The 22,782-nt window shown below is 51.8% G+C and overlaps 1 protein-coding gene and 1 long non-coding RNA gene across 24 annotated transcripts; one reads left to right on the top strand and one right to left on the bottom strand.

Annotated features, from left to right (window-relative positions):
* Window positions 1-2,467: 2,467 nt before the first annotated feature.
* LOC136012878 (choline transporter-like protein 5-B) lies at window positions 2,468-21,164 on the top strand. 23 transcript variants are annotated; one of them, XM_065675928.1, is made up of 10 exons: window positions 7,643-7,864; window positions 10,234-10,366; window positions 10,918-11,029; window positions 12,709-12,796; window positions 13,684-15,980; window positions 16,063-16,163; window positions 16,272-16,403; window positions 17,173-18,215; window positions 20,109-20,787; window positions 20,982-21,164. In XM_065675928.1, exons 1-4 carry the CDS (start codon window positions 7,682-7,684, stop codon window positions 12,785-12,787), a joined length of 507 nt encoding a protein of 168 aa, XP_065532000.1. In that variant the 5' UTR covers window positions 7,643-7,681; the 3' UTR covers window positions 12,788-12,796; window positions 13,684-15,980; window positions 16,063-16,163; window positions 16,272-16,403; window positions 17,173-18,215; window positions 20,109-20,787; window positions 20,982-21,164. The 23 variants fall into 23 exon arrangements, 6 of the variants coding, with proteins under 6 accessions (XP_065532000.1, XP_065532002.1, XP_065532001.1 ...); XM_065675930.1 differs by having other exon boundaries at window positions 20,109-20,332; window positions 20,437-21,164; XM_065675929.1 differs by having other exon boundaries at window positions 17,173-17,482; window positions 18,155-18,215; window positions 20,109-21,164.
* LOC136012880 (uncharacterized) lies at window positions 15,979-17,725 on the bottom strand. Its single transcript, XR_010612034.1, has 2 exons — window positions 17,569-17,725; window positions 15,979-16,258 (listed from the first exon to the last, which is right to left on the bottom strand). It is a non-coding gene; the product is annotated as an uncharacterized LOC136012880 (long non-coding RNA).
* Window positions 21,165-22,782: the final 1,618 nt, after the last annotated feature.

A 22,782-nucleotide genomic window follows, 5' to 3' on the forward strand; every position in this document is an offset into this window, starting at 1 on the left:
CTTTCCATCCATTCTCCTAGTCTTTTCTAATCTCTATCCTCTTCTTCTCCCTTCTCTTGTATCCTTTCGCATTTTCTTCTATTCCCTTCTCTTTACTCTCTTCTCTTGTCCTGTATTCTCTTAGTCTCTTCCTCTCCCTTATATTCTCTTCTCTTTTATTCCCTTCTCTTTTCTTTTAAATTCTCTCCTCTTACGTTCTCTTCCCTTATCTTAGATTCTCTTATAGTCTCTTCTCAGATATTCCTTTCTCTTCTATTCCCTTCTCTTTTGCTCTCTTAAGAGTCTCTTCCCTCTTTTATATTCTCTTCCCTTTTTTTGTAGTCCTACGTTTTCTTATTTTTTCCTCTATTGTCTTACAGTGTATAGTGTTTTCACTTATTCCTGTCTCTCTTCTGTATTTGCTTACATATTGTTCTCTTAGATTCCCTTCTGTTTTATTTGCTGGTATACTCTTACAGTCTCTTCATTTCCTTTTCTTAGCTTCTCTAAATTTCTCTTCCCTTTTCCTGTGTGCTCTTCAATTTTTCTCTCTTGGCTTCTCTTAGATTCTCTACTCTTGTAATCTTAGATTCTCTTCTATTCAATGATACTCTTTCCCCCTATATTCTCTTCTGAGATGCTCTTCAGCTCTCTAATCTTAGATTCCGTTAGATCTCTTACGTTCCCTGGTATTCTTTTCCCCGGATGCTCTTCTCTAGTAATCTCTTAGGTCCTCTTCCCTTCTATTCTCTTCCCCGTATTCAACTGTGTTCTTACCTTCTCTTCCATTAGATTGTCTCAGAACCTCTGCTCTTGTATTCACTCTCATTCCGAAGGAAGGAAGGGGGGAGGGAGGGAGGGAGGGAAGGAAGGAAAAAAGGAAGGAGGGAAGCAAGGAGAGAGGGAAGGAGGGAGAGGAAAGAAGGAGGGAGGGAAAGAAGGAGCCATTTACGGCCATTTCTATCCCATTTTTGCCCTGTTCTCACCAGTTTAAGCCATTTTTTGGCTATTTCTCACCCATCTTAAACTTTTTTTTTCCCATTTCTAAACCATTTTTGGCCATCTCTAACCCAAATTTGGCCACTTCTAACACATTTTATGCCATTCTTTGCCACTTCTAACCGATTTCTGACCATTTCTAACCCGTTTTGAGCCATTTTTTGTAATTTCTAACCCATTTTAAGACATTTTGGCTTTTTTTTTAAACACATTTTTCCCATTTCTAGCCCATTTTAATGTTGGTTTGGGGGGGGGTGTTTGTATTTCTGAAGTGGTTTTGGCCATTTCCAACCCATTTTTGCCAAATTCTGACCCATTTTAACGCTTTTATGCCCACTTCTAAGCCGTTTTGAGCTTTTATTTGCAATTTCTAAACTGTTTTCACCGTTTCTAACCCAGTTTTGGCCACTTCTAACCTGTTTAATGCCATTTTTTTCAATTTCTGCCTCTTTTTGGCCCGTTTCTGACTCTGTTTAAACCATTTTTTTCTTTTTCTAATGCATTTTTGCCCATTTGTCACCAGTTTTAAGCCAGTTTTGACCATTTCTTACCCATTCCTTGCCACTTCTAACATCATTTATGCCATTTTTAGCCCTTTGTAACCCTTTTGTGTCCGATTCTATCCTCTTTTAAGCCATTTGGCCCTTTCTAAACCATTTTTCTTCATTTCTAACCAATTTTTTGCCACTTCAAACACATTATTTCCCACTTCTTACCCATTTTAAGCCATTTTTTTTTCTGTTTCTAACCCGCTTTCCCCCATTTCTAACCTGTTTTAAGCCATTTATGTCTATTTCTAAACTGGGCACGGGTCGCTGCTGCCATCCTGTGGATAAAACGCGGTACTGCAGGTGTTGGAGATGGGGGGGCAGGTGAGTGGCTCAGTGCGGCGCTAGCTGCTGCCATCCTGTGGCCAAAACGCGGTACTGCAGGTGTTGGAGATGGGGGGGCAGGTGAGTGGCTCAGTGCGGCGCTAGCTGCTGCCATCCTGTGGCCAAAACGCGGTACTGCAGGTGTTTTAGACGGAGGGGGGGGTGGCCGTGAGTGGCCCCGTTAAGCATCGCCACCCCCAGGCTCCCATGGGCTGAGGCGCCTGTCAGTCACTTTCAGTCCCGCCCCGTTTCCGCTCCGCCCCCCCGCGGTACATTGGACCCCCCCGAATGGAATAAACCCCCATCACTGCAGCCGCCTGCTGGTGTTATTTGGGATGGAGGGACCCCAAACATTTGTGGGGGGGCTTTGGGGGTTCCCAAACGCTTGGGACCTGTTTTGGGGGGGGGGGGGAGGTCCAGAATTCGTCCCACTCCGGACCCGAACCCGCGTCTTAGCGGGTGAAACGTGCTTAGAGACGCGCTAAAGGGGGGTATATCCCATAATCCTCCTCACTAAAGGAGGGATATATCCCATGAGCCTTTGCGACAGGGGAGTATATCCCATAATCCTCTGCGGTAAGCAGAACATATAGTCCTTTTACCGCAGAGGATCATGGGATATACCCCCTAGTGCGGAGGTTCATGGGATATATTCCCCTAGCGGAGAGGATTATGGGATCTATTCCCACTTTTAGCGCGGAGCATTATGGGATTTATCCCCCTTCAGCGGGGACTAAAAACGGGAGTGTGGGGGGTGGGTGGTGTTGTTTGGGGTGCGGTGATTCGAGAGAGGAGCAGGTGAGTAGAGGATTGGGGGGGCAATCCTCTGAAGAAACGGGGTAACAGCTGATTTGGGGCTGATTCCCCCACAAAGACCTTCCCATGAAGGGCTGTGCTTGCGGAGCCGGAGTCTGTAACTCACTCTCCGTCTCGCCCCGTTTCCGCTCCGCCCCCCCTCGGCTCCCATTGGCTGAGGCGCCTGTCAGTCACTCTCCGTCCCGCCCCGTTTCCGCTCTGCCCCCCCATGGCACCCATTGGCTGAGGCGCCTGTCAGTCACTCTCCGTCCCGCCCCGTTTCCGCTCAGCCCCCCCACGGCTCCCATTGGCTGAGGCGCCTGTCAGTCACTCTCCGTCCCGCCCCGCTTCCGCGCCGCCCCCCCACGGCTGCCATTGGCTGAGGCGCCTGTCAGTCACTCTCCGTCCCGCCCCGCTTCCGCACCGCCCCCCCACGGCTCCCATTGGCTGAGGCGCCTGTCAGTCACTCTCCGTCCCGCCCCGCTTCCGCGCCGCCCCCCCACGGTTCCCATTAGCTGCGGCGCCTGTCAGTCACTCAGGAAAGCTTCGGCTCCGCTCGGGTCCCTGCGCGAGGCCCCGCCCCCCGCGGGCGGCCGCTACCGCCATCGGCTGTTTTCGGAAAGCTTCGGCTCCGCTCGGGTCCCTCCGCGAGGCCCTCCCCTCCACGGGCGACCGCTGCCGCCCTCGGCTCCCTTCGGAAAGCTTCGGCTCCGCTCGGGTCCCTGCGGGAGGCCCCGCTCCCTTCTGGAAAGCTTCGGCTCCGCTGGTGTCCGAGTGGCTCCGAGGTTGTCCCAGAGGAGCCGACACCTAACAGTGCCCGCTTGTCACCCTCCATTTCCTCCCATTACCCTCCATAACTGGGAACGGCTCGGCACGGCTCGGCACGGCACGGCTCGGCACGGCTCGGCACGGCTCGGCACGGCACGGCTCGGCACGGCACGGCTCGGCACGGCTCGGCTCGGCACGGCACGGCTCGGCTCGGCACGGCTCGGCTCGGCACGGCACGGCACGGCTCGGCACGGCACGGCTCGGCTCGGCTCGGCACGGCTCGGCACGGCTCGGCTCGGCTCGGCACGGCTCGGCTCGGCTCCACCCTTGTCCTCTATTAACTCCCTATTACCTCCCCATTGCCTCCCCTTACCTCCCGCTCTCCCCTAAGGCCCCCCCCTTTGCCCTACATGGGATTCTGTGGGGGGATTTGAGGGTCTGGAGTCCCACTATGGGGATCTATGGGGGGATTTGGGGGTCTGGAGACCCTACATGGGGTTCTGGGGGGGGATTAGGGAGAATATGGGGTTCTGGAGTCCCTACATGGGGGTCTATATGGGGCTTTGGGGGTCTGGAGTACAATTATGGGGATCTATGGGGGGATTTGGGAGTCTGGAGACCCTACATGGGGGTATATAGTGTGATGGCGATCCTTCATGGGGTTCCATGGGGGAATATGGGAGGATACGGGGGTCTGGAGTCACATTATGGGTGTCGATGGGGGGGATTTGGGGGTCTGGAGTCCCTGCATGGGGGTCTGAGGGGGGATTAGGGGGCATATGGCAGTCTGGAGTCACTACATGGGGTTCTGTGCTGGTTTGGAGACCCTTCATGGGAGTCTGTGGGGGGATATGGTGTGTCTATTGGGGGATTAAGGGGGACATGGGCGGCTGGAGTTCCTACATGGGTGCCTATTGTGGTCTGGGGACCCTTCATGGGGTTCTGTGGGGGAATATGGGGGGAATTTGTGGCCCTGAATTCTCGCCATGGGGTTCTGTGGGAGAATACGGGGGGATTTGGGCATCTGGAGTCCCTCCATGGGGGTCTGAGGGGGGATTAGGGTGCATACGGCCGTCGGGAGTCACTACTTGGGGTTCTGTGGTGGTTTGGAGACCCTTTCTGGGGGTCTGTTGGGTGATTAAGTGGGACATGGGCGTCTGGAGTCCCTAGATGGGGGCCTATAGTGCTCTAGAGACCCTTCATGGAGTTCTGTGGGGGAATATGGGAGGATATGGGGGGATTTGGAGTCCCTACATGGAGGTCTATGGGGGAATATGAGGGGAATTTTAGGGTCTCGAGTCCTATTATGGAGGTCTATGGGGGACTATGGGAGTCTGGAGTGCCAACATGGCATTCATTGGGGGATATGGGGGGAGACAGGGTGTCTATGGGGCGATATGGATGGCTGGACTCCGTAAATGGGATTCTATGAGGTCTATGGGGGGGATATGAGGTGTTTAGAGGGGGATATGGGGGGAGTTGAGGGTCTGGAGGCCCATAATGGGGTCTGTCGGCATCTATGGGGGGATTAGGGAGATACGGGGGTCGATGGTGGGTCGGAGAAAACTCCAGGAACAAACTCGCCAACAAAGGGTTCAAGGTTCAAGCAGGTATTCTTTATTGCGGCGCCGGCAGACACGGGGGACAGCTCCTCCGAACCTGTGTCTCCGAACTGCTAAACAAGCCGTCCTTCTGTAGTCACTGAGCATACATATTCATTACGGACAGACATGCATATCATAGAATCATACAATAGTTACGGTTGGATGGAACCTTCAGATCATCCGGGTCCAAACCCCTGCCGTGGGCAGGGACACCTCACACTAAACCATCCCACCCAAGGCCTCATCCAGCCTGGCCTTGAACACCGCCAGGGATGGAGCACTCACAACCTCCCTGGGCAACCCATTCCAGTGCCTCAGCACCCTCACAGGAGAGAATTTCCTCCTTAGATCCTATGTAAACTTCCCCTGTTTCAGTTTGAACCCGTTACCCCTTGTCCTGTCAAGGGACAAGGGGGGGGTCTATGCAGGTCTATAGGGGTCTATGGGGGCCTGTGGGTGGTCTATAGTGGGTTTATGGGGGTCTGTTGGGGGTCTATGGGGCATCTGTTGGGGGTCTATAGGGGGTTTATGGGGGTCTGGGGGGGTCTATGGGGTCGGGGTGGGGTCTATAGGGGATTTATGGGGGTCTATGGGGGTCTACAGGCTATGGGGGTCTGGGGGGGGTCTATAGTGGGTTTGTGGGGGTCTATTGTGGGTCTATGGAGCACCTGTTGGGGGTCTATAGGGGGTTTATGGGGGTCTGGGGGGATCTGTGGGGGGTCTATAGGGGTTTATGGGGGTCTATAGGAGTCTGGGGGGGGTCTATAGTGGGTTTATGGGGTTCTATTGGGGGTCTATGGGGCATCTGTTGGGGTCTATGGGGGGTTTATGGTGGTCTGGGGGGTCTATTGGGGTTTATGGGCGTCTATGGGGGGTCTATAGGGGATTTATGGGGGTCTGGGGGGGTCTATAGATGATTTATGGGCGTCTATGGGGGGTCTATAGGGGGTTTATGGGGGTCTGGTGGGTCTATAGGGTGTCTATGGGGGTTTATGGGCGTCTGGTGGGGTCCTATAGTTGGTTTGTGGGGGTCTATTGTGGGTCTGTGGGGCATCTGTTGGGGTTTATGGGGGTCTGGGGGGGTCCATGGGGGTCTATAGGCTGTCTATGGCACTTTGTGGGGGGCTATGGGGGTCTGGGGGGGGTCTGTAGTGGGTTTATGGGGTCTATTGGGGGTCTATGGGGCATCTGTTTGGGTCTATGGGGTGTTTATGGGGGTCTGTGGAGGGTCTATAGGGGGTTTATGGGGGTCTGGGGGGGTCTATGGGGGTCTGGGGGGGGTCTATAGGGGATTTATAGGTGTCCATGGGGGGTCTATAGGGAGCTTATGAGGGTCTGTGGGGGTCTCTATGGGTTTATGGGGGTCTGTAGGAGTCTATGGGGGGGACTCAGTCCCGCCCAGTTTCCGCTCTCCCCCCTCCCACGGCGCCCATTGGCTGAGGCGCCTGTCAGTCACTCTGCGTCCCGCCCCGTTTCCGCTCTGCCCCCCCCACGGCTCCCATTGGCTGAGGCGCCTGTCAGTCACGCTCAGTCCCGCCCCGTTTCCGCCCCGCCCCCCCACGGCTCCCATTGGCAGAGGCGCCTGTCAGTCACTCTTAGACCCGCCCTATTTCCTCCCCGTTTCCGCTCTGCCCCCCCCCACGGCACCCATTGGCTGAGGCGCCTGTCAGTCACACTGCGTCCCGCCCCGTTTCCGCTCTGCCCCCTTACGGCTCCCATTGGCTGAGGCGCCTGTCAGTCACTCTCAGTCCCGCCCCGTTTCCGCTCCGCCCCCCCCCGGTACATTGGATCCCACCGAATGGAATAAACCCCCATCACTGCAGCCGCCTCCTGGTGTTATTTGGGATGGAGGGACCCCAAACATTTGTGGGGGGGCTTTGGGGGTTCCCAAATGCTTGGGACCTGTTTGGGGGGGGGGGGGGGGGGGGGGAGGTCCAGAATTCGTCCCACTCTGGACCCGAACCCGCGTCTTAGCGGTTGCCACGTGCTTAGAGACGCGCTAAAGGGGGGTATATCCCATAATCCTCCTCACTAAAGGAGGGATATATCCCATGAGCCTTTGCGACATATAGTCCCTTTACCCCAGAGGATCATGGGATATACCCCCTAGTGCGGAGGTTCATGGGATATATTCCCCTAGCGGAGAGGATTATGGGATCTATTCCCCCTTTTAGCGCGGAGCATTATGGGATTTATCCCCCTTCAGCGGGGACTAAAAACGGGAGTGTGGGGGTGGGTGGTGTTGTTTGGGGTGCGGTGGTTCGAGAGAGGAGCAGGTGAGTAGAGGATTGGGGGGGCAATCCTCTGAAGAAAGGGGGTAACAGCTGATTTGGGGCTGATTCCCCCACAAAGACCTTCCCATGAAGGGCTGTGCTTGCGGAGCCGGAGCCGCTGTGGTGGCCCCAAAGTACTCCAACCCCCTTCGTTCTGGGTCTGCAAGGGTTGGGGCGGGGGGGATGCCGGGAGGGGAAATCCCCGCAAAAATCGGTCCAGCGGGGGTATGGGGGAGGTGCCGTGTGGCGCCCGGCGCTCTCGCTGCTGCCATCCTGTGCCCGGAGTTCGGTACTGCAGCCCCGCCTCCGCGAATGAGCGCCCGCGGTCCTCCCCGCTGCTGCCCCCGGAAGTGGCCGGGGTCACGTGGTGGCTGCTGGCTTCCGGTGAACAATGGCTGCGGGGGACCCGCGTTGGGGTGCGGGTGGGCTCGAGGGGTGCTCGTGGCCGCAGCCCGGCGTTCGCGCGCCGGCCCCGGTCCCTCCGCGCGTCGTTTCGGTGTCGCAGGCGCAGCTGCCGGGAGCAGCATGGCGGCGGGCAAGGCCCGGGTCCGGGTCCCGGCAGCGGCGGCAGCAGGTGAGATCCGAGCCCACTGGGAGGCCGGGGTTATCGGGGAGGCGGGCCCGCTCGGGCGGGCGCAGAGGGGCGTCTCCTGCCCTCTGGCCGCCCGGCGCGGAAAGCTTCACAGCGCCCAGTGCGGCAGGGTTGCGGCTGCTGGGGATGAGCCGGGTGAGGAGCCCCCGGCGCGCTTGATTCTGCCTTCGTCTCCGTTGATGAATCGCAGGCGCCTCGGAAGCTCCTGACCGGCATCCTGCGCCCTGCCGCTGTGCTTGTCTCTCCCCTTTTGCCCTGGTTTCAGCTGCAGCAGAGTTAATTCTCTTCCTAGGATCTGGTGCAGGGCTGAGTTTTGCCTTTCCTCTGAGAATAACGCTGGTAACGCACTGACGTTTCCGTGGTTGCTCGGTTCCTCGTGCTCTGCCAGTGAGGAGGGGCACAAGAAGCCGGGAGGGAGCAGAGGCAGGACGCCGGACCTGGGCTAGCCAAAGGCGTATTCCATACGTACCGCAGCACGTCGTGCTCGGTACTGGGGGGAAGTAAATAAACGGGGGGGGAGGGGGGCGGGTGACCCGGAGGGCCCTTAATTCACACCGTACCTTCATTGGTAGGGAAAGGGGGGAAGATGGAAATAGCCATTTAGAAAGTAGCCAAGGAATCCCCTGTTTATTTCCTCGGATCTAAGCTTGCAGTTAGTTTGGAAATGAGGCTGTTCACTGTAGCATTAAGATGCTGAAAGATCTGGAGACTGAAATTCTCTCTCCATGGAACGAGTGAGGTCTGCAGCAGCAGCAGCAGCAGCAGCAGCAGGGGCAGGGCTCATTGTGCTCCTTTTGTTCTACAAATAGACTGTGTTGTGCCCTGGGGGACCCCAGCCAGCTCATCACAGCCTTTCTGTTGACTTCAGTTGCTGCTGCTGCTCTTCTGGTTTCCCCCGCTTTGGACACCAGCCTTGCTGCAGTAAAGTCATCAGGTTTCTTCATAAATGCTTAGTATTCCAGATGCAGAGACAGCGTTGTGAGGGAGCCGATCCCGATCTCAGTCTGTGTTGCAGGGTGCTTGTAGCAGGAGACGCATCGAGCTACCAGACTGGGTGGCTTTAGGGCTTCTCTGTTTATGCTGAATGATTTAAAGTCTCAACCTGTTGAGAACAGGCAGAATCTTTATGTGGTCTGCTGCTGATTTGCCCTGGCCGTTGAGCTGAAGGCCTTAGATGTGGCAGCAGTTGGTCTAAGGGTTGCTCACGGAATTTTCTTCCATCTAAAAAGTATGCCGTCTGAAGATGAAACGGAGTTTGTCTCGTTAAAGCTTTACAAACGCCCTTTGAATCCTCGTGCTTTTAATGTATGAGACAGCTGTGGATGGCCCAGTGCGCAGCCTGTGCATCCTGCACCCTACAGGACAGAGTATGTCTGACCTGGCTGGTCGCTGCGTGCGGCTGAAAATGAGCGTTCCAGGACTTGTTTCTGGGAAAGTCTCTTGTTTCTAGACTGTCCTGGTGCTCTGTGGACAGGCTTCTGGCCATGCGTTGCCTGTGCAGGTGTCCAGTAGGCCCCTTTCTTTACTTATGTCCTTTTAGGTTTCGATTTCAGAACTCTCTGGCAGACATTTGGTACCCCAGCTTACTGTTTAACTGCAACAGCAGTTTGCAGTGGCTTAATTTCATAGGTTGTATAAAGATAGCATTCTTTTTAACTGCAGAGCGTGTCTGTCTGTCCTGGGTTCAGCAGTAGCAGTCATTTTTTGCTGCTTCTTAGTAGCTGGTGCAGCGCTGTGTTTTTGACTTTTGGCCTGGGCACAGCACTGATAACACCGATGTCTTTAGTTACGGCTCAGATGTTTAGTCTGAGCAAGGACTTTCTGAGCCTCATGCTTTGCCAGGCAGGAGGGGAAGCCAGGAGGAAGCAGAGACAGGACACCTGACCCAAACCAACCAAAGAAGTATTCCATACCACAGCAAGTCATGCCCAGGATGTACCTGAGAGTTACCCAGTAGGGCTAGTTCACTGCGTGGTTGGACAAGGTATCGGTAGGTGTTTGGTCAGGCTGGATGAGGTGAGTTTTCGATTGGCGAGTGGTGAGGTGTTGTATACTCTTCCCTTGTTATTTCCTTTGTCATTATTGTTGGTGGTAGCAGTAGTGATCTGTGTTATACCTTAGTTACTAAACTGTTCTTATCTCAACCCGTGAGAGTTATATTCTTTCGATTCTCCTTCCCGTCCCTCTGGGAGCAGGGGGAAGAAAAGGGAGGAAGTGAGAGAGAGACTGCATGGCTGATTTATGGCTGACTGGGTTTAAACCACGACACTGTCGCCCAAAGATGGCGTTGTCTTTAAGCACAGAGTGTGCATGTTGAAGTTATGGTATTTCAAACCCTTCTTTTCTTGCAGCTTTGTGTCTCAGAGAGCCCAGGCAGGTTTGTGACCTACGCTGACGTTCAGGCTTCCTACAGATACAAACCCAATCAATGGAGTTACTTCAAGCAGTTCTGCAAGCCTTACGTTAACAGTCCTCACAAGGTCCGTACGTATCAGGAGGTGATGGAGTACTTCCATGTGGTTGTGGTACTGTGGCAAGTATCCTTTAGTACTTAAGTTCTCCACAGTGGTAGAGCAGAGCGTGTCAAGCCGGTTCTTAAGGCTCCTGAGTTATGTGCTTAATGAGTTATGTGCTGAGTTACGTATTGCTTAATTTTGGGCACGGAAAGTAAGTGATTACATCAATTGGATGCTGTAGCTGGGAGAGCTAGTGCCTAGGTTTAAACATGGTTAAGCGAGAAGGGCTTAAATGGCAGCGAAATTTAGTAAGAATCCATCTGTGCTGGTACTTGGCACCAGATGTAGCAACCTGAACTATCTAATCACGGTGTGCTTAGTCGGCATTCACTTGCACTGATCTTGCTTTTCTATAGGTGTGATGTCATAGCTGACTAGTCTCGCAGTAATGCGTGTTTGGGTTTCGCTTACTTGACGTGCTGAGGGCAAAACACTTCACTTGTCAAGGTTTAAAACAACCCCAGCCTTGTCTTTGCACTCTTCAGAAACACTCACTTGATCTTGATTGTTTTTTAACAGGCATGTGGCATTGTTACAACCATATTAAAGGAATACCCGGGTCTGACCTCACTGTTTCTCGTACTGGGTTCCAGAGAGACTTCAGGGTGTACCTGCAGCTCAGGCAAACATGGTTAGCGTTTAGTGAGTGCCCTTTAAACTTGGTATCTGTTAATAGATATTCAGGAGATTCAGTCACGATCCTGTTACAGTTTCTGCCTTGGTAAATCTTCTCTGCATATGGCGCTCATAGAAGTAAGCAAAATTCTCCTTATACTTTTTCTGCAAGGCTACTAGTGTGTGTGTAAGGGGACATAATGCAGTCGCAGTAGTGATGAGAGTGAAAAACGCTTGTGTTCCTGGAAATCTGCTTGCTCTGTGTTCAGCCTTCACAATGGGGAAGCGGAAGGCGATAACTAAGTCCTGATGAAGATAAGGAGAGGCATTTTTCTCTCTGTCTGTGTATGCCCCCTCCTTGAGGGCCCCAGAACTGAGATGAAAAACTCTGTGCATCTTTTGTAGACCTGTTTACATTCAGGTCACTGAATTTTCTTGAATGCTGACCTGAGGCTGTGGAATGAACCACGACAAATGTCATCACTTGTGGTTTTCACAAGAGCTTCACTGCTTTCTCTTAAAAGGGCAGCATATTTAAAACAATCCCACTGGCACACGACAGCCTGCAGCGTGTCATCTCTGACTATCTGGGTCTGGATTCTGAGACTGTGTCAGATCTGTGGTACCTGAAGCTAATTCCCCTGTCCCTGTGCAAACCTCCAGACACCCCACAGCCGAGGGAAACTGTCCCTTTGTCTTCCACCGCCTCCCCAAAACTTCTTGGTTTCAGCTGGAGGAGCTGGAGGGCCTGCTGTCTCTAACCGTCCACCACTGCCGGGCTGGTTTAAATGTTGTCTAACCTCTGAGGCACCCGGAATTAATGAGTGTGTCTCAGGGTCAGAGGAGGTGTGCTTCAGGCGTTTAAGGCTCTGCCTTCTGGAGGTGGAGTCCAGAGAATTCTTTTACTTCCTATTGCAGCGGTAGGATTTGAACTGACACCAATAGAAATCAGACAGAAGCTGACTCTTTAAACAAGATCTGGGTTATGAATCAAACGCTGTGCACAACTAAGAGAGGAAATGTTCTGGGACACTGTGCTCTCAGCTCTTTAACCTTAGAGCAAGTTTGTGTGATTCTAGCAGCACAAGTGGAAGGTGAAAATAGATGCAGAAACTTCAGTCAGCTTCAGTGTAATCATCAAGTCATTTCTGTACTGTTTTACTTAATAAATATAGCACATACACTCACTAGACTAGGATTTGTTGGTGGAAAAGTGCTCATTTTTTGCCTTTGAGCACTTAGTTTGTTCATTTTTTGTAGTTTCCCCTCATATCCTTCTGCTGATTGTGGTTTTTTTTTTTTTATACAAGAAAAATACTTTCAAATATACTGTGTTCATTTAAGGCGGGGGGGGGCGGGGCGCGGCGGGGGGAGGGATTGAAAGCAGATTACTCCCTGCCTAACTGAGGTCAGGTTTGTTCCCTGATCTCAGCAGTGGCTACAGCTGGTTGAAAGTCAGGAGTTCTCCCATAAATCATTGCTCTCTATAAAGGGAAACCCGGCAACAGAAAGTAGCAAGAAAATGTGTTTGGGGGAGCAAAAAAAGGGTTTGAAAAATAATGTTATTTTCTTCAGATGCTTTTTTTGCTGTTATCTGTAGGCAAGAGTAAGCTTCCCTGAAGCAGTCCTTTCTGGGTTATTGTCTGGAAGTCGAGGTAGGGGAGGTTGTATCTTATTTCATGTTAAATATTTCAGGGCCTGGCTAAAGAGCGTTCTGAATTCCACTGCTAATTCTGATACTACGAAATATCCATTACCCTGGAGCTTTGCCTAGCGAAAGGAGGTAGGTCATTGTACCTAATGTTGTATCGTAGAATCATAGGGAAGCATTTGGCTAACCGATGTCTCAATGTATTTTAAAACATTATTCTGCCAAAATCACAAGTGCTGTATAAAGAAAAGGGTAGAGATATTATCCAGCTGCAGTTGACGCAGGTGACAGACCTGGAGGTTACTGCTCATTGTTGACTGTTCTAGTTGGTTATTTTATCTATCATGGAAAATAATCTAGTAAACCTGTACAAGCAGGATACCTGCTTAACAGTAAAAGTAACGATGTATTTTTACTATTAAAAGAGAATCACTTAAGACAAACACTGTGAGATTCTGCTCTGTCACACTGAAATTTAATGAGGAGAGCTTGCCCCGGTGTGCTCATTTGTGCATTGCAAGAAAATTAACAGTGGTCAGAGCACTAGTTTTTTAAGTATTACTTAAAGAGCCTCCCTTGCAAGTGTTGTCCCTTCATCTGGTGTTTCTAGCATTTGAGCAGCACCTTCAATGCAGCCTCAGGCCTAGACAACATGAGGGAGTGTTGAGAGGAACAAGAGCCCCTAGTCAAATGTGGGTGGGAGCCAGGTTTAGAGCTGGGGTGACAGTGCAGAGAAAGGTGCAGCAGCAGAGGCTGCATTGGTGCTGGCAGCATGTGAATCCACGCATTAACCCAGCTTGCTGCAGTGGTTTTGGCTGAGGAGAGCAGCCAGGGTAAAATGCTACCTTCACAGTCTTTATCTGCAGTAACTCCAATGTTCTGGTATCTCAGCCTGTATAGCCCAAATGATTGACAATAACAGGAAAGTGCAGTTTCTGTGAAGCTCTTCTCGAGGTCCAGCAGTTTGCCAGGCCTTCCCAAAACTACTTGATTTTTTTTTTTTTTTTTCCTGTGTGCAGGATGTTTCTCATCACAGCCCAGAGCCTTTCCAGGAGTCAAACACATCAGTTTCCCTCTCTTCCCCCAACAAAGGGGAAGTTTGTGGCCGGTTGTGATGATAGCACATGGAGAGGTGTTTCCCTGAAACAGGATGAAATGGCTGCATCCTTCCAGGAGGCTGTCTCCAAAAGGAGAATTGCCCTGTGCGCTGGAGAGCTGCCCCTACAGTGAGTGCCCATCCCCAGAGAGGGATGGGGAGCGGGGGACTTGACACCTGCCTGCCTATCACCAGGGATGGAAAAATGTCGTGGTATGGTTTGGGTTGGAAGGGACCTTAAAGCTCATCCAGTTCCAACCCCCTGCCTTGGGCAGGGACACCTTCCACTAGAGCAGGTTGCTCCAAGCCCCTCTGTCCAACCTGGCCTTGAACACTGCCAGGGATGGGGCAGCCACAGCTTCTCTGGGTGCCAGTGCTTCAGCACCCTCCCAGGGAAGAATTTCTTCCTAATGTCTAATCTCAGTGTCCCCTTGGCCGGTTTAAAGCCAATTCCCCTTGTCCTGTCCCTGCAGGTCCTTGTCCCAAGCCCCACTCCAGGTTTCTTGTAGCCCTTTAGGCACTGGAGCTGCTCTAAGGTCTCCCCTTAAGGAGCCTTCTCTTCTCCAGGCTGACCCAATCCAGCTTTCTCAGCCTGGCTCCAGAGCAGAGCTGCTCCAGCCCTCGCAGCCTCGCCATGACTGTGAGAATTGTTCTTATGAGCCCTCTGCAGCTGAATGGGAATTCCACGGAAAAAAAGATATTTCTTGTTTAAATAACTCCCTGCTTCCTATCCCGCCCCCATGGAAGTGACCAGAGTAAGAACATGAATACTAGTTATTTCAGTGGAGCTGAAGGCATTTCAAAAGTACCGGAACTGACACCCGTGGTTAGTTTGCCTCGCTTGTGTTTCTTTCCTCCTTCCCTTTCATTTAACCCTAGTTTGTGTTTCCTTCCTCCTCCATCCCCCTTGTGCGGCTTTGAGTTGAGCTGAGGTCTGGTTTCACTCTAGTGGTTGGGCACTTTCTGTGCAGCCCTGAAGTCGAGCAGAGCTGGGGCCTTTTGAGGTTCCAGAGCTGTCTCAACAACAGGGGAAAATGCTTGTGCCTCTGTTTTGGGCCAGCCTCGGATCCTGCAGTTAGGAGTTATGTGAGCTGTTACAGCCAGGTGATAATGGCAAAGGGATGCCTAAACCCAGCTCTTATCCCTTCCCCTTATAGTGGTGCTCAGGAGAAGGCAGCCAGCCAGCATCCTTGCTGCTCAGAATGCTTTTGGAGATGTGCCTCAAAAGGGCAGCTGTCCTCTTCTTCATTCCTGAGCTGTCTCTGCCTCATTTCTCATTAGTGATCAGAGCAATCTTGTAGCTGCTACTGAATGATGTCCTTGGTGGTAGCATTTAGCGGTCTGCAGCAAGAACCAGAGGCAGGGGTCTGCACGCTGCCTTTCAAGGGTTGTGAAAGCTGGTTTGCGTCTCAGAAGCGTTACAGCTTCTGCCACAGTTCCAGGCTCACCAGTGCCGTGGCAGGAAGTGTGATCAGCAGCCATGTGAAATAAAGAGGTGAGGTGTGGCCGGTTCTAGTGAGTGATTTGATTACCCTGGCTCTAAGGTCAGTATTGCTGTTTGCCCTCCTGTTTTGGAGGAGTTAATGCAGGAGTATATTCCAGGTGCAGTCGTTCATGGACAGAAAAGACCTGGGAGGTCTGAGATGTCTTAGGTTTTTCCCTGCAAGGGAAACATGGCTCCATGGGTGCAGGTTCCTGGGGCTCGAAAGCATCCTGAGCAAGCAAACCATAGGACAGTGCTGCAGCATCAATGTGCATCTGCAGCTCTTGGCTAGCTTTGAAAACAATGCTGCTGCAGGAATCATGCCAGGAGACCTCTTCGGAGGTGAGGGAATGTGCTACAGCCAACACCTGCAGCAGCTCTGTGATTTGGACACAAAGAGGAAGTTAAGAGCCCAGAAGATAACAAGAATCGACCGCAACAGGCAGCAGGGAGAACTAGCAAAGGCTGGAACAAGCCTTAAGTGTACAAAACATGTCTAATGGGGCCAGTATGAAAATGAGCCTTTGAAAGTACACCAGCTCCAGCCCTCTCTGTTTCTCCCCCACAGCTGGGGAGAGGCAGTGCCTTGCAGAGCTCAAATAACCAGGTCAGCAAATAGCCAGGAGAAATTATGTGCTCACTTGCTGCCCTTGGAAAGAGTAAATGTTCCTGCTCACCAGCTGTGGTGTGTTGTGCAGGCACCATGAGCCCTTCTAAGCAGTGCTCCCAAACAAATGGTATCTCAACAGCAGGTTTTATTTGCCATCCTAGGAGGCCTATCCAGGAGGCCACAGACACAAACGCATTACTGTTTTTCAGTATTTCAGAGTAGACGACTTCAGTGGAGCTCATTGGAAGTCGGGCAGGGTGCCCCATGTCAACAGGCAGAAACCAGGAACGTGACAGGGGTTGCAGAACAAGTAAGTAGTTTGCTTTCTGGGTTAACGGTAGGAGAACGGGTTGATACGGCTCAAGCTTCATCTCTCTTCAAAGTAGGGAACATTTTCATGGTAATCTGTTTGGAACAGGCATTCATTATAACCAGTGAGATGCAGAAGCCCAGAAGGGGATCCTGCAGGAGAGAGCGTTTTTGAAGGCCCTCTGTGCTGTTTCTGAAAGCAGAAGGTGTCTTCCTTGCTGAACACCTCTCGCCTGGACACGTAAGTGATGCCCGTCGTGAGCGTTGACAGCACACCGTAAAGGCGAACGGGCTAACGGGGACCCTAAGCCTTTTGCTTTCCAGGGGTAGTTAATAGCAGTGTACTTGCTGACAGCTGCAAGGGCGACAAGGCTCACGCAGCCGCCTGAAGCAGCGGGCGATTTTTCAGTTCAGGCACAGTTTGTGTCTGGTTTCTTTCGCTCTCTTTGAAAACGTACTTTAAAAGGCAGAATGAGGACCTTCATTCACTGTGAGGGAAGGGACCTGGACTGAGCAGAGGGAGGAGAAGAAGAAGAAAACAGGGCGGGAAGCATGGTGTACAGCGTGGCATTTTCTGCATCAGCTGCCCTCAAACCTGCCACATGTGTGGCAACAGCCGTGGTTTTCCCTCTCAAAGGGATGGGTAGCTGTCAGCAAAGATGTAGTATGTATGCTGCACAGGTAGGAGACTAGACTTGGGCAGGGCAGTACTTCCCGGGGGTGTTAATGCAACCGTGGGCGCTGCTGGCCAGGCCCTGGGCAGCGAGCTGACCTGGCAGGGAAGCACAGCCAGAAAGAGTGAGCGGACACACTGCCTCTGGGGACGAAGAGCTCTGGGTGAGGGCCGCAGCGCTTAGGTGAGGGCCTTTTCCTCGCTGATTCCAAACAGCATAAAGAAATCTGGAAGCTGCCTGCTCTGCCCTTGCTGCTGTTGTTCACAGCTCTCAAATACAGTGACCTAAGGCACAGCACTTTGTTCTTTTCTTTTCTTGAAACCTGTGTTCTTTCAGGCTCACCTGTCACCGCATCCCTTGAGAGCGGTAATGTCACCACCCTAACCACGGAACTGCTTCGGGAGACCCTGGGAGTGGATGCAAGGGCTCATTTGGTCAGAAAAGGGGTGTTTTTTGAGTCACTTGTTTCCCGTGTTAGAACGGGTTTAGCTTCCGATTCCCAGCTACTGTTAGGAAATAACGCGCTGTGATCTTGCAGGTAAAGTGCCCAGAGAATACGCTGGAGTAAGCACAGAAACTGCAAGAGATGACGACCTCCTGCATGGATGTCTGCATCGCAGGGGCTGCGCTGCCACGCAGAAACCAGGTACCTGATGGCTCCCTCCCGCCCCAGCAGGACCCTGAGCAGCAGTTCACAGAGAGCAAGAGAGAATGAACCCCAAGTGGTATTACCTGTAGGTTTAGGGCCACAGAGTCGGCAGCAGGTGTCAGCAGAGGCAGGACGTGTGGGGGCCGTGCAGCCCGGCATCCCGGCCGGGAGGAGCAGGGCCAGCCTGTGGGGCTGCAGGATGGGCACAGGCTACGTGTACAGGGCTGGTGCCCAGCGCCACCAGCTTGCTGGTACTTAAGGGTTTCTCTGGCACCTCCTCCTCCTGCGTAGCAGATTTTATCCCCGTTTGGTCTTCAGTGTCGATCTGCCGGCTAAATAAATGGCGGCAGAACTTTCCACTCGGCACTTCCCAAACCGGTGTTTGGTGGCGAGCAGTGGTGCTCAGCAGCTGTGCTGAAACCTAAGCTAAGCGAGGTGGAAGATGTGATAGCTGGTATTAGACGCACCAGCCTGTCAGCCTCGTCAGTGTTGGTGCTGTGGTGGACTCACGTCAGCGGTTTCTTGAGCTGAAGAAAAACCCGGTTCTTGTTGTTCGGTAAATAAAAGAACCCTTCTGTTTCAGAGCAGCGTGCTCTCGCGTGGACACTGTGCGTGCCGGAACAGACCCTTTCGGGAGCTCCAGAAGATTTTTTTACCTCTTTCTTTCAGCTGCAAGACCAGAAAGAAAAGAGAAGTTTCTGCTAATGGGAAGCAACAGAGGAGAGCGGAGGTATGTCTGGTAATTGTAGCAGATGCTCCTCGGACGTTGCCAAGAGAGGAAATGCATTTACCCTCTGCTTTCACCAATTGGTCTGTGGTTTGCCTGTAGTTATCCTCCCCGCTTCTGCATTTTACAGAATCCTGGAATGGTTCATGTTGGAAGGGACCTTAAAGCTCATCCAGTTCCAACCCCTGCCCACGGGCGGGCAGGGACACCTCACACTAGAGCAGCTTGCTCCAAGCCCCTGTGTCCTACCTGGCCTAGAACACTGCCGGGGACGGGGCAGCCACAGCTTCTCTGGGCACCCCGTGCCAGCGCCTCAGCACCCTCACAGGGAAGAGCTTCTGCCTGAGAGCCCGTCTCAGTCTCCCCTCGGGCAGGTTCAAGCCATTCCCCCTTGGCCTGTCCCTACACGCCCTTGTCCAAAGCCCCTCTCCAGGTTTCTTGTGGCCCCTGTAGGCACTGGAGCTGCTCTAAGGTTTCCCCCCCTTAAGGAACCTGTTATTCTCCAGGCCGAACAAGCCCATCTCTCTCAGCCTGGCTGCGGAGCAGAGGTGCTCCAGGCCTCTCAGCATCTCCATGGTTTCCTCTGGCTCACTTGCGCGGCTCCACGTCCCTCTGGAGTTGGGGCCCAAGATCTGGATGCAGGACTTTGTTTCCTCTTACATTGGCACAAATGCAGAGTGTCCCTTCAACAGCTGGACAGATCTAGATCCTCCTATAGGAACACCTGGGGCCGGTAAATCGGGGCAAAACCACGTCCTCTGCTTGAACAAGGAGGGAATTATTTTGTTCAACTTGCTTGCGTGCTTAATTCAAGAAGTTTTTTTCCCTTCCAGTCAAGTACATTCATGTAATTGAAAGCATTGTCACAGGAAATCTCAGCTTGATTTGCTCTCCTGATTTGAGACCATTGCATTGCTTTTTGCCTAAGCAGCAATCGGTTTGCTTGCAGGCTGTTTTGCAGCAGCTCTGCGGGGAATTACCACTGTTTTTCTCATCATCCTGTTGGATGTTGTAACAATGCAGCTCCCCAGTTTCCTCTTGACGTTCGGGTACTGCCAGCAGAGTTTACAGCTCTTGGTATTGTCTTTGTTGAATTAGTACCCATGCAGTCTTTCCAACCCGATGGGAGTCCACCAGAGTACTCCCAGTGTGCTGTCCTTGTTTACGGTGTCTTCCGTCTAGGTGATGTGCGCGACAGCTTGACAAAGCGTTGCTATCCTGACCCGCTTGTGTGGGCGGAGACTCGTGGGGCAGTTTCAGGGCTCAGAGTTGATTTTCCTGAGGGGGATCCCAGCTCTGCAGCAGAGGAGCTGCACTGCTGAGGGGAAGGCAAGGGCCCGAGGGAGGGAGAGCGAGCCGGGCACTGCAGGTCAGTCCCATTATTTTTCTGTAATGAGGGTGGTAAAGCACTGGCACAGGTTGCCCGGAGAGGTGGTGGATGCACCATCCCTGGAGACATCCGAGGCCAGGCTGGATGTGGTTCTGAGCCCCCCGATGTAGTTGGAGATGTCCCTGCTCGTTGCAGGGGAGGGGTTGGACGAGGTGACCTTTAAAGGTTCCTTCCAGCCAAAACCGTTCTGTGATCCTATGGTTAGAACCCCAGGGCATGCAGGTGTTTCCCTGCAGCTGCTGAGGGTCTCTTTAAAACCCCAAAGCCACAGCTACCCTTCTTTCTTACGGAGGGGCTTCTCCTCCTCACGCTCTTTGGCGTGTCTGGTGCGATTGCGCCCTTGCTGAAGCTCGTCTTTGGTACCTTGAGCTAAAGTGCTTTGCTGGCATGACGTTCGGTTCATCTGGAGGAACATAGTGTAATGCAGCCAGGGAGGGGAAACGGGCTTGTTTGAAATACTGAGGTCTGCTCAGCGTGTGGTTCTCATTAAATGTTTGCTACCACAGGTACCGGTACCAGCGGGAGTAACACCCAGCTCTGGGCAAATTCGCTTGCATTTCAGCCTATTTGAACTGGTCACTTACCAGCATAGCGAGTGTCACGTCCTGAAAGCAAGGCTCCTCCGGTGCAGCTGATGGACCCCTGAGCCCAGCAGGAGGCCTGAGGCTGCTTTGCCATCTGCCTATAGGAACAATGGCACTTGAACCGCAGCAGGGTGTAGAGCTTTCGTGTGCGTAGCCCCAAATGTATCTACCTTTCCTAGCCTGCCAGGCACGCAGCATCAGTGCGGGTTTCTAGTTCCCTGAAGGGTATTATCTGCCAAACATTTTACAGTGACAGGACTTCCGCTGTACCACAGCTGACGGGGGGCTCACAGACCAGAGCACACGCAGCCTAGTCCACAGATTCGCTTTCCCGGCAGCCCCGGGCACCACTCGCAGGGACAGAGATGTGTATTTAGCCCCCGATTTCAAGGAGGTGCCGTAACAGCGCGGTGCCTGCAGGCAGACAGCACATTTCCAAGGGACCCCTCTCTACTGCTGCCTTTGCCGCAGCCTGGTGATCACAGAGCCCCGCAGGTGATGCGGGCTGCCCGGTGCGCGGTGTGCTCACGAACCCAGCCGTATAGGGACAGGGTCCTCGGGTGCCGCAGTGAAGCACGGCAAAGTGGCACGGGAGGAAGAGGTAAGGCCACTGGGGATGTGAATGGAAAACTCTTGTTACTGCTACTCGGTGCACACGCAGCAAGCGCTCTGCCTCTGCGTTCCGTGCACGCAGCAGCGTCCCCTCCTGTTCGGGGGCTGGTGCCAGAGCTTATCTGCTCCGTTGGTGGCATTCGTGTTGCCGCGCAGCTAGACATTGATGGGTGGCTATAACAGGTCGCTGCTCAGCTGCTCGCCTTAGAGAAAGGATTCCCTTTGTGCAGCTGCCTCTCACAGCTGGATGACTGCTGCAAAGGTTTGGAGCTCCACGACAGACAAGACTATTTATATTTAAAGATTCCTGCTTTTAATGAAGTCAGATAGTTGTCCTGAAAAAATAAAGACCTTACCAAGCCAGGAGCACATTGCTTTTGTCTTCTCTAATACTCTCTTACAGTCTCTTCCCTTCCCGTCTGTCTTCCCTTCCCTTCCCGTCTCTTGTACTCTTTTCTCTCCTGTTCTCCTCTATTCTCATAGTCTCTTCCATTTTCTTATAGTCTCTTCCCTTCCCTTCTGGTTCTGTTTTCTCAGATTCTTTTATATTCTCTTTCCATCCATTCTCCTAGTCTTTTCTAATCTCTATCCTCTTCTTCTCCCTTCTCTTGTATCCTTTCGCATTTTCTTCTATTCCCTTCTCTTTACTCTCTTCTCTTGTCCTGTATTCTCTTAGTCTCTTCCTCTCCCTTATATTCTCTTCTCTTTTATTCCCTTCTCTTTTCTTTTAAATTCTCTCCTCTTACGTTCTCTTCCCTTATCTTAGATTCTCTTATAGTCTCTTCTCAGATATTCCTTTCTCTTCTATTCCCTTCTCTTTTGCTCTCTTAAGAGTCTCTTCCCTCTTTTATATTCTCTTCCCTTTTTTTGTAGTCCTACGTTTTCTTATTTTTTCCTCTATTGTCTTACAGTGTATAGTGTTTTCACTTATTCCTGTCTCTCTTCTGTATTTGCTTACATATTGTTCTCTTAGATTCCCTTCTGTTTTATTTGCTGGTATACTCTTACAGTCTCTTCATTTCCTTTTCTTAGCTTCTCTAAATTTCTCTTCCCTTTTCCTGTGTGCTCTTCAATTTTTCTCTCTTGGCTTCTCTTAGATTCTCTACTCTTGTAATCTTAGATTCTCTTCTATTCAATGATACTCTTTCCCCCTATATTCTCTTCTGAGATGCTCTTCAGCTCTCTAATCTTAGATTCCGTTAGATCTCTTACGTTCCCTGGTATTCTTTTCCCCGGATGCTCTTCTCTAGTAATCTCTTAGGTCCTCTTCCCTTCTATTCTCTTCCCCGTATTCAACTGTGTTCTTACCTTCTCTTCCATTAGATTGTCTCAGAACCTCTGCTCTTGTATTCACTCTCATTCCGAAGGAAGGAAGGGGGGAGGGAGGGAGGGAGGGAAGGAAGGAAAAAAGGAAGGAGGGAAGCAAGGAGAGAGGGAAGGAGGGAGAGGAAAGAAGGAGGGAGGGAAAGAAGGAGCCATTTACGGCCATTTCTATCCCATTTTTGCCCTGTTCTCACCAGTTTAAGCCATTTTTTGGCTATTTCTCACCCATCTTAAACTTTTTTTTTCCCATTTCTAAACCATTTTTGGCCATCTCTAACCCAAATTTGGCCACTTCTAACACATTTTATGCCATTCTTTGCCACTTCTAACCGATTTCTGACCATTTCTAACCCGTTTTGAGCCATTTTTTGTAATTTCTAACCCATTTTAAGACATTTTGGCTTTTTTTTTAAACACATTTTTCCCATTTCTAGCCCATTTTAATGTTGGTTTGGGGGGGGGTGTTTGTATTTCTGAAGTGGTTTTGGCCATTTCCAACCCATTTTTGCCAAATTCTGACCCATTTTAACGCTTTTATGCCCACTTCTAAGCCGTTTTGAGCTTTTATTTGCAATTTCTAAACTGTTTTCACCGTTTCTAACCCAGTTTTGGCCACTTCTAACCTGTTTAATGCCATTTTTTTCAATTTCTGCCTCTTTTT

The sequence above is a fragment of the Lathamus discolor genome, chromosome 4 (assembly GCF_037157495.1).
Source record: "Lathamus discolor isolate bLatDis1 chromosome 4, bLatDis1.hap1, whole genome shotgun sequence".
In the NCBI taxonomy this organism is placed as follows: Eukaryota; Metazoa; Chordata; class Aves; order Psittaciformes; family Psittacidae; genus Lathamus; species Lathamus discolor.

What these genes read in the sequence shown, in the direction of transcription:
- LOC136012878 (XM_065675927.1), top strand. Translation starts at nt 7,682, where the DNA reads ATGGCTGCGGGGGACCCGCGTTGGGGTGCGGGTGGGCTCGAGGGGTGC. An exon ending in CCCGGCAGCGGCGGCAGCAG is followed by an intron (nt 7,865 to 10,233) that starts GTGAGATCCGAG and finishes CTTTTCTTGCAG; the next exon opens with CTTTGTGTCTCAGAGAGCCC. An exon ending in CTGCAGCTCAGGCAAACATG is followed by an intron (nt 11,030 to 12,708) that starts GTTAGCGTTTAG and finishes TAAATATTTCAG; the next exon opens with GGCCTGGCTAAAGAGCGTTC.